This window comes from Schistocerca nitens, chromosome 1, assembly GCF_023898315.1.
Source record: "Schistocerca nitens isolate TAMUIC-IGC-003100 chromosome 1, iqSchNite1.1, whole genome shotgun sequence".
Lineage (NCBI taxonomy): Eukaryota > Metazoa > Arthropoda > Insecta > Orthoptera > Acrididae > Schistocerca > Schistocerca nitens.
The window spans coordinates 773,009,777-773,028,606 of record NC_064614.1 but is presented as its reverse complement, the minus strand read 5'-3'; the positions used below and the strand labels follow the sequence as shown (position 1 = coordinate 773,028,606).

Genomic DNA, 18,830 nt, shown 5'->3' with positions numbered 1-18,830 from the left:
TGCGGCAGCCAACGACAATATGCTTGTACGATCCTCCTATGTGAATTATTACTAAAAAAGAAATATGAAACTTAAGATTGTCATTTGCTGTCTTTTGTTGCTATACTAGACCGGTACAACACGTATTAGCCATTTACTAATAGATAGCGAAAACATCTTTTTCGTTCTTCTTTCAAAGCTTCGAGTTTATTCGCACCAATAACGGCATTTACTTACAGTTCCGCAGTGTCGCCAGTTGACTACAGGTAAAAGTCGAACTTAACAAGTGCTCCAGCTCACACGGCCGGTGGGCATGTCGGCAGGCAGTCGCATCCAAACACACACTACTTGCGGCACACTGCCTGCACCGAGTCGGAAACTCACGTACTGCAAGGTTAAAATTCAGGTTTCCGCTGGTCTTCGTGCACCAAGAGGCAAGCATGTAATAGGAAAGTTTGCTAGTATACTGACGTCAAGAGCTGCTCCTTAAAGACCACAAACCTTTTGTGATACTGTGCTGCTGATTGAAATTGCGTTATCTCGGTCAAGGTTAAGTCATATCGGCCGCACTGCGACTGCTATCCGACGCAACTATACACAGCTAGACTACAACGTCAAGAGCTGACAAGCTGGTTATCTACGGAATACAACGACAGGAAAGTGACATACTTGAATTGCTTTAAGGAACGTGCAGAGGCACTCAGGTAAGGAACACAACATGGTTCAGATGGCTCTGAGCACGATGGGACTTAACATCTGAGGTCATCAGTCCCCTAGAACTTAGAACTACTTAAACCTAACTAACCTAAGGACATCACACACATCAATGCCCGAGGCAGGATTCGAACCTGCGACCGTAGCAGTCCCGCGGTTCCGGACTGAAGCGCCAAGAACCGCACGGCCACTGCGGCCGGCGAACACAACATGTTCTCACAAGAGAACACAATTGTACTGGAGTTGACGGTGGGATATTCGAACATTTATTCTGATATGTACAACTTTCGTTCGCTGAAGCGCCGAAGAAACTGGTATAGGCATGCATATTCAAATATCAAGATATGTAAAGAATAAGAATGCAGCGCTGCGGTGGGCAACGCCTATATAAGACAAGAAATGTCTGGCACAATTGTTAGATCACTTATTGCGGCAGCTTATCACGATTTAAGTGGGTCTGAAGGTCGTGTTTAGTCGTCGCTCGAGCGATGAGACACAGCATCTCCGAGGTAGCGGTGAAGTGGGGATTTTCCCGCACGACCATTTCACGAGTGTACCGCGAATATCAGGAATCCGGTAAAACATCAAATCTCCGACATCGCTGCGACCGGAAAAAGATCCTTCAAGAACGGAACCAATGACGACTGAAGAGAATCGTCCAACATGACAGAAGTGCAACCCTTCCGCAAATCGCTGCAGTTTCAATGCTGGGGCATCAAGAAGTGTCAGCGTGCGAACCATTCGACGAAACATCACCAATATGGGCTTACGGACCCGAAGGCCCACTCGTATACCCTTGATGACTGCACGATGCAAAGCTTTGCGCCTCGCCTGGGCCCATCAAAACCGACACTGAACTATTGATGACTAGAGACGTGTTGCCTGGTTCAGACGAGTCTCGTTTCAAATTATATCGCACCGATGGGCGTGTACGGGTATGGAGACAACCTCATGAATCCGTGGAACCTGCATGTCAGCAGGTAGAGACTATGTAATAGTGTGGGGCGTGTGCTGTTGGAGTAATATGGGGCCCCTGGTACGTGTAGATGCGACTCTGCCAGGTGACACGTACGTAAGCATGCTGTCTGATCACCTGAATTCATTCATGTCCATTGTGCATTGCGACGGTCTTCCGAAATTCGAACAGAACAATGCAACACCCCATACGTCCAGAACTGCTACGGAGTGGCTCCAGGAACACTCTTCTGAGTTTTTACACTTACGCTGGCCACGAAATTCCGCAGATATGAACATTATTCAGCATGTTTGGGATGCTTTGCAATGTGCTGTTCAGAAGAGATCTCCAAAACGTCGTACTGTTATAGATTTATGAAATCCCTGCAGTATTCATGGTTTCAATTTCCTCCAGCAGTATTTCAGACATTAGTCGGGCCCACGCCACGTCGTGTTGCGGCACCTCTGCGTGCTCGTGGGGGCCGTACACTGTATTAGCTAGGTGTACCAGTTACTTTGGCTGTTCAGTGTAATATGACTTGTACGATAATGGTTACAGGTGAATGTGTTACAAATACGTATTTTTGAATTGGTAATTTGAAAAGCGCATGTTGTAATGTCCGCTAACTGTTGTGAATGTGTATGTATATTGAATAAAACAGAAAATAAATGAACACTAAATGTGTTGTATTTCAGAAGCCATTCAGAACAGGACACATGTCAATGTAATTTTTTTTGTTCCAAGTGATTATTCTTTTCATGTTCCTGATTGTTGACCATTTCTCATAGGACATACTATACAGAGAAGATTAGATCCTGATATCTTCATGTTCTTACTCTGACACTCGCAGTATTACCTACTTAGACTTCTGCAGCTGTCTCATCAGTAGCCGAAAGCAATGTCACGTGTATACGTAATCAAATGAATTTTCCTGGAGAAAGAAATGTAAGGAAGTCCACGATATTTTGTTCGGTAGTTCACTTACTGGTTGCTAGACATGGAAGTCCCCAGCCCGTCTGTATTCAGCTCTTGTTCTTCTCGTTCTCCAATACAAGCCAAAACGCACGCAAACTGAGTACAGCGTCATACATTAAATTAAATTATCCCTTATATTTCACACGAACAATCAAGCTATACTTCGGGAACATCTTACATTAGGGTTATTGGCCGAAATCCGTATTAAAGAATGAATAAGAGTGAATGGTGCACTGGACAGTCCTGTCAACTGGTCGACTGTCGATGTCAGCCGTCCGATATTCGCTGCTCTCTACTTCTCATTGTATCACCGTTTCGATCTAGGCTGCCTGTTGTTGATCCAGCATGTTTTATATCATGCGCCTACTTTCCGTTATGTTGCTGTCTCGACCTGTTGCTGTCGCTTAGTGCCTGCTTCTTCCATTTTTATGACATACATTTTGACTAGTTCTTTATGTGAACTGTAGATTTGTTTGGGTGCTGGGCGATATCTACATCTACATCTACATTTATACTCCGCAAGCCACCCAACGGTGTGCGGCGGAGGGCACTTTACGTGCCACTGTCATTACCTCCCTTTCCTGTTCCAGTCGCGTATGGTTCGCGGGAAGAACGACTGTCTGAAAGCCTCCGTGCGCGCTCGAATCTCTCTAATTTTACATTCGTGATCTCCTCGGGAGGTATAAGTAGGGGGAAGCAATATATTCGATACCTCATCCAGAAACGCACCCTCTCGAAACCTGGCGAGCAAGCTACACCGTGATGCAGAGCGCCTCTCTTGCAGAGTCTGCCAGTTGAGTTTGCTAAACATCTCCGTAACGCTATCACGGTTACCAAATAACCCTGTGACGAAACGCACCGCTCTTCTTTAGATTTTCTCTATCTCCTCCGTCAACCCGATCTGGTACGGATCCCACACTGATGAGCAATACTCAAGTATAGGTCGAACGAGTGTTTTGTAAGCCACCTCCTTTGTTGATGGACTAAATTTTCTAAGGACTCTCCCAATGAATCTCAACCTGGTACCCGCCTTACCAACAATTAATTTTATATGATCATTTCACTTCAAATCGTTCCGCACGCATACTCCCAGATATTTTACAGAAGTAACTGCTACCAGTGTTTGTTCCGCTATCATATAATCACACAATAAAGGATCCTTCTTTCTATGTATTCGCAATACATTACATTTGTCTATGTAAGGGTCAGTTGCCACTCCCTGCACCAAGTTCCTATCCGCTGCAGATCTTCCTGCATTTCGCTACAATTTTCTAATGCTGCAACTTCTCTGTATACTACAGCATCATCCGCGAAAAGCCGCATGGAAATTCCGACACTATCTACTAGGTCATTTATATATACTGTGAAAAGCAATGGTCCCATAACACTACCCTGTGGCATGCCAGAGGTTACTTTAACGTCTGTAGACGTCTCTCCATTGATAACAACAAGCTGTGTTCTGTTTGCTAAAAAGTCTTCAATCCAGCCACACAGCTGGTCTGATATTCCGCAGGCTCTTACTTTGTTTATCAGGCGACAGTGCGGAACTGTATCGAACGCCTTCCGGAAGTCAAGGAAAATAGCATCTACCTGGGAGCCTGTATCTAATATTTTCTTGGTCTCATGAACAAATAAAGCGAGTTGGGTCTCACACGATCGCTGTTTCCGGAATCCATGTTGATTCCTACAGAGTAGATTCTGGGTTTCCAAAAACGACATGATACGCGAGCAAAAAACATGTTCTAAAATTCTACAACAGATCGACGTCATAGATATAGGTCTATAGTTTTGCGCATCTGCTCGACTACTCTTCTTGAAGACTGGGACTACCTGTGCTCTTTTCCAATCATTTGGAACCTTCCGTTCCTCTAGAGACTTGCGGTACACGGCTGTTAGAAGGGGGGGGGGGGGGGCAAGTTCTTTCGCGTACTCGGTGTAGAATCGAATTGGTATCCCATCAGGTCCAGTGGACTTTCCTCTGTTGAGTGATTCCAGTTGCTTTTCTATTCCTTGGACACTTATTTCGATGTCAGCCATTTTTTCGTTTGTGCGAGGATTTAGAGAAGGAACTGCAGTGCGGTCTTCCTCTGTGAAACAGCTTTGGAAAAAGGTGTTTAGTATTTCAGCTTTACGCGTGTCATCCTCTGTTTCAATGCCATCATTATCCCGGTGTGTCTGGATATGCTGTTTCGAGCCACTTACTGATTTAACGTAAGACCAGAACTTCCTAGGATTTTCTGTCAAGTCGGTACATAGAATTTTACTTTCGAATTCACTGAATGCTTCACGCATAGCGCTCCTTACGCTAACTTTGACATTGTTTAGCTTCTGTTTGTCTGTGAGGTTTTGGCTGCGTTTACACTTGGAGTGAAGCTCTCTTTGCTTTCGCAGTAGTTTCCTAACTTTGTTGTTGAACCACGGTGGGTTTTTCCCGTCCCTCACAGTTTTACTCGGCACGTACCTGTCTAAAACGCATTTTACGATTGCCTTGAACTTTTTCCATAAACACTCAACATTGTCAGTGTCGGAACAGAAATTTTCGTTTTGATCTGTTAGGTAGTCTGAAATCTGCCTTCTATTACTCTTGCTAAACAGATAAACCTTTCTCCCTTTTTTTATATTCCTATTAACTTCCATATTCAGGGATGCTGCAACGGCCTTATGATCACTGATTCCCCGTTCTGCACTTACAGAGTCGAAAAGTTCGGGTCTGTTTGTTATCAATAGGTCCAAGATGTCATCTCCACGAGTCGGTTCTCTGTTTAATTGCTCGAGGTAATTTTCGGATAGTGCACTCAGTATAATGTCACTCGATGCTCTGTCCCTACCACCCATCCTAAACATCTGAGTGTCCCAGTCTATATCTGGTAAATTGAAATCTCCACCTAAGACTACAACATGCTGAGAAAATTTATGTGAAATGTATTCCAAATTTTCTCTCAGTTGTTCTGCCACTAATGCTGCTGAGTCGGGAGGTCGGTAAAAGGAGCCAACTATTAACCTAGCTCGGTTGTTGAGTGTAACCTGTAACATACCCTTTTTATTTATTATTATTGTTCCCACTCGTTCGGGATCTGAATAGCAGCCCAAAATTAGATAATTGATTAATGTGACCGTGTACCTAATGGGCTGTCAATCGGATTGGACTGCTCAGGGGATGTTACATTCCGTATTGTCCTTCGCAAATATGGTAATACGTACTGTTTGGTGGTAAGAACACAGTTTCACAAACAAGATCTATATTCTCAGCAAAAGCACAAAATAAGGAGACAGCCACTGCCTTCGTCAATACACTGTTAATGATGGTTAATCTCAGCACAGGTTTCTTTAATTATTCTTAATCGTCACACGCAACATCCAATCACTGTAATCCAAGTAATGCCGGCGCGGTAGACGCGGAAGTTCAATAGCGGCACTTAATATCACTGAAATCACTCTGTACTTAACTTTCTCACTTTCCCGTATAATACTAACACAAAGGGGTTAAACCGCGGCGATGGCCACTCCCTTTGTCGATAATTTGCATTAATTCAACTGCTGGCTTCTGCACAGCTCTGCCCGCCTCGCGGGAACCTACCACACCCTGACTCCGCACTCTCCACACTAACTGCTCTCGCCCAGTTCTTCCCGCCTCGCGGGAATCTACCCAAGCAGCACTCGGCACTCCGGTGAACCCCCTCTAGCTCTCGCGACCTGCACACACACTACTCGATAATCCCTGTCGACCTGTGTGAGCGCAAACTTAGTAGTAACGGCCTGCGGACCCCTTACATCCCCGCCCTCAAAAACTTCTTTTGAACCGCAGGTGAAAAAGAATCGGCAAGGGATTTATAACATGGCTACATTTAAACAGTACATACAATGCAAATCATTAATGAAATTACAATTTGTCAAAATAGTCCTGGACTCCGGTAGTGGGCTGCCTCCACAACAATTTCTACAAAAGATTATTACATCACATAAATGACATTGTCCAATATTACATTTTTTTTTCATTTCAACCAGCAATAGTCCTCTCTAGTCCAATATCAAATGAAAACACACAACATATACACTCACAAATTTTTACCTAAACACAGAACATATGAATTATTACTCTACCATTTTGCTTATTACAGGTTTTATATTCATTCTGAGACAATCTTCGACATGAAATATGCAACTCTAATTGTAATACATCACAAAACACAATGTAATTAAACACTTCCCTCTTTCAAATGTCCATTTTACAGCTAATTGTCCTAATCATGTCCTACACACTACTTCAAGGAGCTTAGACACTCTCAGTTCATACATTTGCCCTAATCGAGTTCCTCTTCCTCATATGGGTTATTTCGGTTCTCGTGTGAGTAGTACCTTTTTATGTTTTCCACATGCTCTTTACCATGCACTCTCTTTGTCCGTGCATATTCCAACTCCACAGTGTTAGGATGACCAATTTTTATAATTCTGTATGGTCCTTTATAAACGTGGTTAAACTTATGTATTTCAGAGTTTATTTTCTTTGATCTAGCATGAACCTTTACTAATACCAGATCTCCCACTCGGTAAGTTATTGGTTTCACTAGTTTGTCGTGTCTTTCCTGTCTTTTCCTAGCCTTCTCCTTCATACTTAATTCCGCCAGCTCCAATTTCCTTTCCCAGGTCAATGAACTTCCTGGTGGGTAGACTACCAACTCACGAAAAATACTATCGGGTTCCTGATTGAGCAATACTTCACATGGGGCAAACCCTGTAGAATCATGAGGGAGGTGATTCCTAACCCGCTCAAATTCTTCCAGATATTCTTTCCATGAACCATGCTTCCTATGACAGTAGGTTCGGCATAAACGGTTCAATTCCTTCATTGTTCGTTCCGCTGGGTTAGAAGCTGGCCTATACCTAGAAATGGCAATTTGCTCTATTCCGTGCTCATTTAGCATTTCTGTCCATTCCTTTGACCTGAACTGTGACCCATTATCACTCAATATTCGCTTAGGTATACACACCTTTTGAAAATAGTCTTTCTCAAATTGGTTAATGATGGCTCTACTAGTAGCTTTCTTCAACGGGTAAAATTTTATGTACTTGGAAACCAGTTCTTCCGCTACTAAGATTTGTGTGTAATTCCCTCGTGAGGCAGGAAGTGGCCCAAATAGATCCACTGCAACTATGTCCTTAATTGCTGTTGGTACAACTGGATGCATATATCCTTTGTGCTGTACTGTGGTCGTCTTAGATTTCTGACAGGTGTCACATGTACTCAGTATTTTACGTATACGCCTTCCCATGTTGTTGAAAGCACAATCCAACTTCAACTTTTCCAGACACTTCTTCGGTCCATAATGCGCATTACTATAGTGCGTATACCAAATTAATTTTTCTACCACATGCTCAGGCACACAGAGTTTCCAGTTCTCCTCATTCTCCCTGTTTCTTTTATAAAGTATCCCATTGTGAATATAATAAAATGTGCGAATTCTTTCCTCTCCTGCACACCTGTATTTGTTTTTAATTGTCTTTAATTTCTCGTCCTCGTTCTGTTCCCTACGCACATTCCTTAGGAACTTCCTTATGAATTCTTCATACTGTACTCCCCTCATCAGGTTAATTCTAACTCCTTCTCCTTCCGGCCTGTCCACCAACATTCCTCTTGAGTCAGCTGGTAATCTTGACAAAGCATCAGGTATTATATGTGTTGCTCCTGGTTCATAAATTATCTCGAAGTCATAGTCTTGTAATGCCAGGGCCCATCGCGTTAGTCTGCTATGCCTCAATTTGCTTGTAGTCAGAAATGTAAGGGCCTTGTGGTCAGTCACGACTTTCACATGCCTCCCGGCCAAATAATACCGGAAACGCTTAAACCCCCACACAATTGCCAGTGCTTTCCTTTCAGTAATCGAATATTTTCTCTCCCAAGCATTTAAACTTCTGCTACCGAATGCTATTGTTCTTACTCTCTCACCTTTTCCGCTCCTCTCTACTTGGTATAGATGTATTCCTAGTCCATAGTCCGAGCTGTCTGCTCCTAAATAAAAATCCTTGGAAAAATCTGGGTGGTACAATATATCTGCATTATATAGTGCTTCCTTAATATTCTCAAACTCGGTTTGGCACTCTGCACTCCAATGCCACGGCATCCTTGCCTTGGTCAATTCCCTCATACTCGGGGCATTAAGCACAGATCCTTTGACAAATTTTCTATAAAACTCGCAAACCCCAAAGAATGCTCGCAACTGTTTCTTACTATGGGGAGCCGGAAAATTTTTAATAGCCTCCATTTTACTAGGATCAGGATAGATACCCTCTTCGGATATTATATGGCCCAGAAATTTTATCTTTGATTTGCCAAATTCCGACTTGTCCAGGTTTACAGTTACCCCTGCGGTTTCAAAAGCTGCCAAGATTGCATCCAGTCTATCCAAATGTTCTTCCCATGATTCGCTTGCTATCAAGAGGTCATCCACGTAGACGGTGACCTTCTTAAGTAATTCCTCGCCTAGTATCTTATCCATCGCTCTTATAAATTCAGACACTGACACATTAAGTCCGAATGGCAACACTCTAAATTGATAGCACCTTCCTCCATAAATAAATGCTGTATACTGGCGAGACTCTGCGGCCAATGGTATCTGCCAGTACCCAGCAGTCAAATCGATACTACTAAGCACCTTTGCTCCTCGGAATTTTTGAATCAGTTCTTCTATAGTTTCTGGTTTATCCCTCTCCGGTTCGATGATTTTGTTCACCGTTCGGGCATCCAAAACTATCCTCACCTTTCCATCCTTCTTATCAACAACAAATAGGGGGTTGTTATATTGACTATTAGCCCGTTCTATAATCCCAAGGTCCATCATCCTCTGTATTTCTTCATCTACTGCTCTTCGTTTCGCCTGGGGAATGGGATACTGTTTTATATTGAACGGTTTATGGTTCTTTATCTTTAACTTACACTCCACTCCTTGCATGATACCTGGCCGTTGAGAAAATACTTTACCACGCCTGTATAATACTGTAGATAATTTCTTCTTAGTCCTCTCATCTAGTTGCGTCATTTCCTCCAATTTTTTTCTGATCTTGTCCTCTTTATGTCTATCCTCTCGTGCTAGTCCCTCAAGGTATATCAACACTTCTGCTCCTGGTTCCTCTTCCCCGTATCCTGTGGTGGGTTCCTCTTCGTGACACAAATTTATTCTTCTGAATTCTTCCTCTTCTTCGATCACATTCCCCTCAGCAAACTTCAACCTCTTCTCTTCACCCTTTCTTCCTTTGACCTTAATAGTACTTTTATCAAAACTCACTACCGCATCAACTTCATTCAACCAATCTATCCCAAAAATAATCGATGTGTTCAATCCAGCCACCACCAAAAACGTTGCTTCGTATTCTTCTCCCTCTATTTCGAATGTAATTAACACTTGTTCTTTAATAGGTTTACTCTTTGCACCCAACGCGTTCACAATTCTCACTCCACTCACTGGGAAACTGGGCAAGCTAACATTCGCTTTTAGTATCTGTTCATATAACTTTTTGGATATTGCACATGCTTCACTTCCTGTATCGACTAATGCCTCGATATTCAGTCCACATAACTTGATCCCTATCATGGGTAGCCTGGGTTCTTTGGGAATCCCACTTCTTTCCTCCAGTAGATCTTCTCTGAGGTCTCCACCATTGTCGTGTCTTAGTATGTTTATTCTGGTCCTCGTAGCTCTCACTCCCGATCGGACCTCATCTGGAGTGTCATTCAGTTTTCCGGTCTCTCCTCCTCTTCTATATGCACTGTGTCATTCATTCGCCTATCCCATCTTCTCTCATGATCTCTTGGTTCTTCACTCCTTCTCCAATCATTTCTCCATTGACGTTCACCACCATGGTTCCTGTATCCATGACCGCCACCTCTTCCTCTATAATTAGACGAATTACCTAAATGATTCCTTGGGTCATTACCTCCCCCTCGGTTTTGATCATTAGGTTGATTATGTCCTTGTGATCGAACAGATTCCAACTGTTCCAGTATCTCCATCAAGGCCTCCCTATTTTTAATTAGGCTCCCAGATACAGTTTCTTGCATTCTCTGATTCAATCTTCTTTTTATCGCCGATATCATTACGTCATCACTCAGGGGTTGTTCCAGGGTTTCGTTCAATTCCCACAAATGTTCAGCAAACTCTCTCAACGTTCCCCTCCATGTAATAAGTGACTTGCGGTGGAGTAGGTCCTCAATTGCTGCACATTGATGGCTTTTGGACCAGTATTTGTTCAAGAATTCCTCTTCAAACTGATCATAACTAGTAGTCCCTTCCTTCTTCCTGACTCCCCCCAAGTGAAGGCCTCACCTTCCATTCTATCTATTGCAAATTGAATCTTGTCTGAGTCCTTAAGATGTGCTGGGAAAACTCCTTTTAGCCATTTCATAAATATCATTGGGTGCAACCCTCCTTTCGGTCTAAATTTCTGCCCTGTATTACTTTGGATGCACCGATTATCATTGCTCATCAATGTAACGACTTTACCTCCCCCAACGGCTAAGGTGGCATTGCTAATTCGTCTATCAATTTCTTCTGTCTTGCTTTCCAATTGCTGCACTCCCTGGTGTAACTGCTTGACCTCCATTTCAACCCTCTTGTTATCCTCTTCTCGTTGCACGGCTATAGCATTTCTCAGATTGACAGCTAGTTGGTTTTGCCTATCTCCTATCCCCTTAACCGCCTCGTTGCATTGTTTCTGCATTTGCGTCACCTCGGCGATTCGATGATTGCAATTTGTTTCCACTTCGTTGATTCTTTCTCCCAACTCGACTTTCGTTTCTTCAATATCGTCTTCTATCTTTTTTGTTAACTTTCCTTCCACCTTTTCCACGTCTCCCTGGACTTGGTCTATGCTCTTCTGTAGCTTCTTTTCTCTCTCGTCGATGTCCATCTTCAGTCGTTCTTGCAACTCCTGCATTTCCTTCTTCAAATTATATTCCATCTTCATTTGTGATGTTTTGATCTCTTGTAAATCTTCTTTTAGTGATTCTCTCGTTTCTTGTGAATTCCTCTCTAACGCTGCGTTAGTTTCTTGTAAACGCTTCTCTAACGATTCTCTTGTTTCTTGTGAACTCTTCACTAATGATTCTTGTAAATCTTCCTTTAATGATGCGTTATTTTCTTGTATACTTTTCTCTAATAATTCTCGGAATATTTCTTCCCTTTCTCTAGCTTCTTGTGAACTCTTCTCTACTGATTCTCGGGATATTCTTCCCTCTTCTCTAGTTTCCTTAACCTCCTTTAGTAAGTCTGCCAACACCGACCACATATCGGCACCCTCTAAAACTGACTTATTTCTCGTCGTTTGTCCCGGTGTCTCGGGATAATTAGTTGAGTGTGCTGATGGGCTTCCTAATGACAATCCACAATCACTAATTCCTGAATCATCTCTGTCTTCCTGTCCTATCCCCTTCCTTTCAACTACTGCTTCACAGACCTGTTTATCTTCCATAGACATGATTGGTTTATATTTAATGCCCAGGCAAGTAATACAAAATAACCTCCAATAACCCAAAACACTCCTAATTACCATGAAACTAATCAAACAGTCCCTGCAATCCTTTCAGTTAATTCCCAAAATGATACAACATGCCTGAGTACTGAACATAACAGCTCCCAAAAACCAAAATTTCCAATAACAATTTCCACATACACAGTTTATGTAAAAATGTTTTAAACAAGATAATCACAACATTCACAAAATCTATAAATGAAAATCATCAAAACAATTATCATTTATACAATGCAGTGTGCATAAATAAGCATGCTAGACTTCCAAGTATGTTTCGCAACTTTTTTTTTTTGAAATTACTGCAATTGAGCACTTTTCCTAATGTAAATACCAGTTAAAAACTGTTTATTTATCGCGAATACTGCACACTGCAATTTACTGTTATGTTAACCCGTCGTCTTCACTCACCAACCGACGTTACCGCGAGTCGCGATGTTTTGACGTTTGAGATGGGCTTGGCTGTGCCGCCGCTGGAGCTCGCGTGAAGTTGAAGATCATCTGCAAGGCGACGTAGTTCCCCGTCGGCCGCTCCGTGGCGCTGTAGGCGGGCGTAGTTTGTAGTTTGGCCGCTAGATGCCGGAACTGCGCTCGGTATCTCGAAGTCACGTCGCTCGCCGTGGTGTCGTGTGAAATCACCTCGCGGATCGAAGCTGTTTGGTGCAACTGCTACGTGGCTCTGCATGACGTCACTCACTAATTGCGTCGCCACAGTACCTTATCGTCAGCATAACAGTTTACGGGTCCACACTAAACCGTCCGATTTTCACCGTTCAAAAGGCAATTTCGGTCAACATACTACCACAAAACACCTTTCTAACAACTTGTATGACGAAATCTTGGCTCGTTTTGCTATTTTACTGTTCACACGTGTCTTTCTTTAGCGTCCACTTTTCACAGTTTTTCGCGCGAATTTTCGCATTTGCAATTTACAACACAATTTATTGACGCTATTGTTTTATTTAATATGGCAAGAAAACCAGTTTAGTCACAATCGTGCACTATTATTACTTCGTTTTGTTCAAAAAATGCACCGTTCCTTATCGCGATTTTAACGTTCATGCACTGTCCCGATTCCACGTTGAAAAATTAGTTTCCTGGCGTTAACCAAGGTAAATTACCTATTGTTCATTACGACTCGTCCGAAAATTGCACTTGTCCTTTGACGGTAAGCCAAGGGTGTAACAGATCCTTTTATTTATTATTATTGTTCCCACTCGTTCGGGATCTGAATAGCAGCCCAAAATTAGATAATTGATTAATGTGACCGTGTACCTAATGGGCTGTCAATCGGATTGGACTGCTCAGGGGATGTTACATTCCGTATTGTCCTTCGCAAATATGGTAATACGTACTGTTTGGTGGTAAGAAGGACACAACACAGTTTCACAAACAAGATCTATATTCTCAGCAAAAGCACAAAATAAGGAGACAGCCACTGCCTTCGTCAATACACTGTAAATGACGGCTAATCTCAGCACAGGTTTCTCTAGTTATTCTTAATCGTCACACGCAACATCCAATCACTGTAATCCAAGTAATGCCGGCGCGGTAGACGCGGAAGTTCAATAGCGGCACTTAATATCACTGAAATCACTCTGTACTTAACTTTCTCACTTTCCCGTATAATACTAACACAAAGGGGTTAAACCGCGGCGATGGCCACTCCCTTTGTCGATAATTTGCATTAATTCAACTGCTGGCTTCTGCACAGCTCTGCCCGCCTCGCGGGAACCTACCACACCCTGACTCCGCACTCTCCACACTAACTGCTCTCGCCCAGTTCTTCCCGCCTCGCGGGAATCTACCCAAGCAGCACTCGGCACTCCGGTGAACCCCCTCTAGCTCTCGCGACCTGCACACACACTACTCGATAATCCCTGTCGACCTGTGTGAGCGCAAACTTAGTAGTAAGGGCCTGCGGACCCCTTACAAACCTCCACCCATAATAAATCACAGGAACTATCCGCTTCTACTTCACTACAGGATAAACTACTACTAACAGCGACAAACACGCCACCACCGGTTGCATGGAATCTATCCTTTCTAAACACCGTCTGTGCTTTTGTAAAAATTTCGGCAGAATTTATCTCTGGCTTCAACCAGTTTTCTGTACCTATAACGATTTCAGCTTCGGTGCTTTCTATCAGCGCTTGAAGTTCCGGTACTTTACCAATACAGCTTCGACAGTTTACAATTACAATACCGATTGCTGCTTGGCCCCCGCATGTCCTGACTTTTCACCGCACCCTTTGAGGCTGTTGCCCTTTCTGTTCTTGCCCGAGGCCATCTAACCTAAAAAACCGCCCAGTCCACGCCACACAACCCCTGCTACCCGTGTAGCCGCTTGCTGCGTGTAGTGGACTCCTGACCTATCCAGCGGAATCCGAAACCCCACCACTCTATGGCGCAAGTCGAGGAATGTGCAGCCCACACAGTCGCAGAACCGTCTCAGCCTCTGATTCAGACCCTCCACTCGGCTCTGTACCAAAGGTCCGCAGTCAGTCCTGTCGACGATGCTGCAGATGGTGAGCTCCGCTTTTATCCCGCTAGCGAGACTGGCAGTCTTCACCAAATCAGATAGCCGCCGGAAGCCAGAGAGGATTTCCTCCGATCCATAGCGACACACATCATTGGTGCCGACATGAGTGACCACCTGCAGATGGGTGCACCCTGTACCCTTCATGGCATCCGGAAGGACCCTTTCCACATCTGGAATGACTCTCCCAGGTATGCACACGGAGTACACATTGGTTTTCTTCCCCTCTCTTGCTGCTATATCCCTAAGGGGCCTCATTACGCGCCTGACGTTGGAGCTCCCAACTACCAGTAAGCCCACTCTCTGCGACCGCCCGGATCTTGCAGACTGAGGGGCAACCTCTGGAACAGGACAAGCAGCCATGTCCAGCCAAAGATCAGTATCAGCCTGAAACAGAACCTGAAACCGGTTCGTCAGACAAACTGGAGAGGCCTTCCATTCAGCCCTCCGGAATGTCTTTCGCCCCCTGCCACACCTCGAGACGACCTCCCACTCTACCACAGGTGAGGGATCAGCCTCAATGTGGGCAGTATCCCGGGCAGCCACAGTCGTAGTCCGATCGGGGGATGCGTGGGACGAGCTGGCCGTCCCCGACAAACCCCCATCCGGCCCCCCACAGTGATGCCCATTGGCAACAGCCTCAAGCTGTGTGACCGAAGCCAACACTGCCTGAAGCTGGGAGCGAAGGGATGCCAACTCAGCCTGCATCCGAACACAGCAGTTGCAGTCCCTATCCATGCTAAAAACTGTTGTGCAAAGAACGTCTGAACTAATCTACAGAAAGCACAAACAATTCGACACAAAATTTAAACGGTTATTAAAATACAAGATTTCCTAGTAAATGCAGGAATGCTGCTACTTGCGCACTGCTGACACACTGCTCGGCGGCGGAAGGAGACTACGCGATTTTACACTATTCAGGTACTAAAACGCGATGCCACAACTCTCAAATACTATAATACGCCCGAAATTTATGAATTAAACAATGCAAATACCAAAAACACGCAAAGAAATTAAGAATTAAACTATGTAACAAATAAGTGAGCTAAGAGTATACGACTTGCTGCTGCAGCTGCTTATCCAACGGCGGCAGGGAGCTCACTGGCTGTGACCAACCGACACTGGCCGTTCAAAACAAAAACAGAAGACAGACCACTACGCGAATTTACATTATTCAGGTACTAAAACGCGATGCTACAACTCTCAAATACTATAATACGCCCGAAATTTATGAATTAAACAATGCAAATACCAAAAACACGCAAAGAAATTAAGAATTAAACTATGTAACAAGTAAGTGAGCTAAGAGTATACGACTTGCTGCTGCAGCTGCTTATCCAACGGCGGCAGGGAGCACACTACGCTCCCTCGCTTCTATAGCTTAGCCATGTATTTCATAAACTTAAAGATTACGGACATATGGTGTGTAGCATTTTAAAATCATCCAGGCGATGACAGATAGTCCAGAAAATTGCAGCAAAATAGAATTAGTAGCAACGTTATCTTGGTATACTTAAAAAACTAGTCATGAGCGAGTAGGACTCGTGCACACGAGGGTTCCGTACAAAGGTAATTGCTTGTACAGACGCCTCATCCATTGCGGGAATCGAGGAAATCGAGGATCTCGACGACTTTTGCCTGTTATCGACATTGATACTGGCAAAATATCAGTGTCAGCGATTCGAAGACTGTGCAGAATATTTTGATTTCAAGTCTGAAGTCGGATAACAAATGACAAAAGAAACATTTTTTCACGTGATATAAATACAAATTAACAGTTTTCTGATGTTTCCTTTAATTGTACTGTGAAAGCTTTATTATTGCCAAATCTCATGATTCTACGTCAAGGGGAAGTACGCTGTAGGTTTTGATGGGTGATTTTTTGTGTATAGAAATATGACGCAAATGGCCGTTTCTTTTCATTGCATTGGCTTAGGAGCTTCACTTTTTTTACATCGACTCAGAAACGTAGACCCTAATATGTCACAAATTTCAGCTTGATACATCTACCCGTACTGGAAAGTCCGACAGACAGTCACACAGACAGACAGACGGACAACAAAAAGTGATCCTGTAAGGGTTCCTTAAAATACCGACTGAGGTACAGAATCCTAAAAATGTCTTTTATATGAAAGTGTATCACCATAACCAGCATCCAAAAGTTCCTTATTAATGGAATTTAATCATACAACTGTTAAGGATCTTGAGAATGTCATTACCACAGAAATGCACTGTTTACTTGCTCAGCAGTCACCTGCTCGATACTAGCCGCATCTGTTTCCCCGAAGACGGAAGACGCAGCTATCCTCCTTCCTGACCACAGTGCTCCACTATCTCTTCCTGTAGCGCGCCTTTCACTGCTAGGGCTCCGATTTCTCTAATTACGAGCACACGAGATTAGCAGATCTTATGTTTAAGGTGGCCATAACTGAACTTTCGCTACTTAAGAGAGCACCCCAATGAAAAACGATCGATCGTAGGACAACGAAACTGGGGAAACATTTGTAAGGCCACGAGGAAGAGAAATAACAAATAAACCAATGAAAGAAACACATTTAATTATTCGCATGAGAGTATAACATTTCTTAATCGTCCGCCTGCTTAGCTGAGTGATAACGTGCTTGCCTACAATGCAGCGCGCCCGGGTTCGATTTCCCGCTGGGTTGGGGGTTTTCTCTGCTCGTGGACTGGGTGTTGTGTTGTCCTCATCATGATCTCATCATCACCGACACGCGAGTTGCCCAATGTGTCGTCACCTGAAATAATACTTGCAACTCGGCAGCCGAACTTCCCCGGATGGTGCCTCCCGGCCATCAATGCCACACGATCATTTCGTTTCATTTTCATTTGTTAACTGCTTACCATGTTTATTAAATTTTACAAAAGTTGCTCAGTATGACGTCCATCAGCACCCGCGACAACCTGGAACCGCACTAGATATTCCATTCCACAGTTGTTCGCAACACTTTTCTAACGTTGGGTCACGGAGTGTTCAGCTGTTGTGACAGTTCGTGTACTGCTTGAAGAACACACTCTGCGTCCAGCATTCTCATCCATGAAAACAATAACATCTTCAACAATCTGTGAAGCAATTGGCCGTCGGCCTCTCCTAGGAGAAATTCCAAAATCGTCAGTTAATTTCAACTTCCGAGTCACGTTCTCCAGCCCCGCTGCCTGAAGAGAATCTCTCCATATTCCTTTAATAGATCGATACTCGAGAAGAGCAACAGCACTGTTGCTGTTGTCTTCATACAACAGCTTAACGAGTAAAGCCGTGCTCATCTTGTCAAGAGCTCTTGTTCTTCGTCTGCACCTGTAATGTACACCGATGCTTGTATTTCAGTCTTACGTCGCTGCAACAGTATCGGTTCCTCATGGCAAGTCATGACGCTACCACAACAAATAACGCAAATCCTGCAGCGCACAGTCTGAACATCATTCCTATGAAGTTGCGTACCCAACGGTAAATAATTTTCTGTCAACAATGGCTCCAGTAGCCTAAGTCGAACTATAACCACGCTGTATATTATCCAAACATGGAGCTCCCTGGAGGCGAACACGAGAACACACGTTCATGCAAGAAATATCCCTTATTATAGACAGACGCCCTTTTCTTGTTCGTTAATTTGCTAACAATATCGAAGTCGTACTGGAACGTTAATGGAATAAAACAAAAGTTGCACACTGTAAGTTCAAAAGTTTGTAGTTGACAGGATTAGAACAAATAAGGATTCAAAACAAACAGAAGATCACTTTTTTTAAGGAGTGAATACTTTGACGTCATATGCTCTGTGTTTATCATTCAACGCATCACACCTCTGCAGTTTTCCAGCGATGGACGAACGGGCTGAAAAGTTTCTTTTGTCGTTACAATATACATTGTGCTTCAGTTGATTCAGTAAGCCTATGTGCTCTTGTGAAAACCTCGTGCCAAATTATTTTGAAACTGGTATCTTCACTAAGTAGTACTGACCATTCCGCCTTTCCCTTAATGTCATGTAGGCGATCACAATAATAATAATACAATGTAGGCTTACACAATGGTGATTACTTTAGTTAAAAATTTTGGACTGAGAGGGCGTGACCGATGATTTAACTATTTAGTGACGTCTCTTGAGGAGAGATAAATCGGCAACTGCATCTATGAAG

At 43.5% G+C, this 18,830-nt stretch overlaps 1 protein-coding gene across 1 annotated transcript in view; it reads right to left on the bottom strand.

Moving 5' to 3' along the window:
• Nucleotides 1-10,393: 10,393 nt before the first annotated feature.
• The window catches only part of LOC126203046 (uncharacterized), a 35,525-nt gene continuing 27,088 nt past the window's right edge, over nucleotides 10,394-18,830 (bottom strand). The window contains exons 2-3 of the mRNA XM_049937319.1: nucleotides 11,119-11,883; nucleotides 10,394-10,509 (exon numbers count right to left, since the gene is read on the bottom strand). Of these exons, the coding sequence (XP_049793276.1) occupies nucleotides 10,394-10,509; nucleotides 11,119-11,883 (881 nt within the window). The remainder of the gene's footprint in view (nucleotides 10,510-11,118; nucleotides 11,884-18,830) is intronic.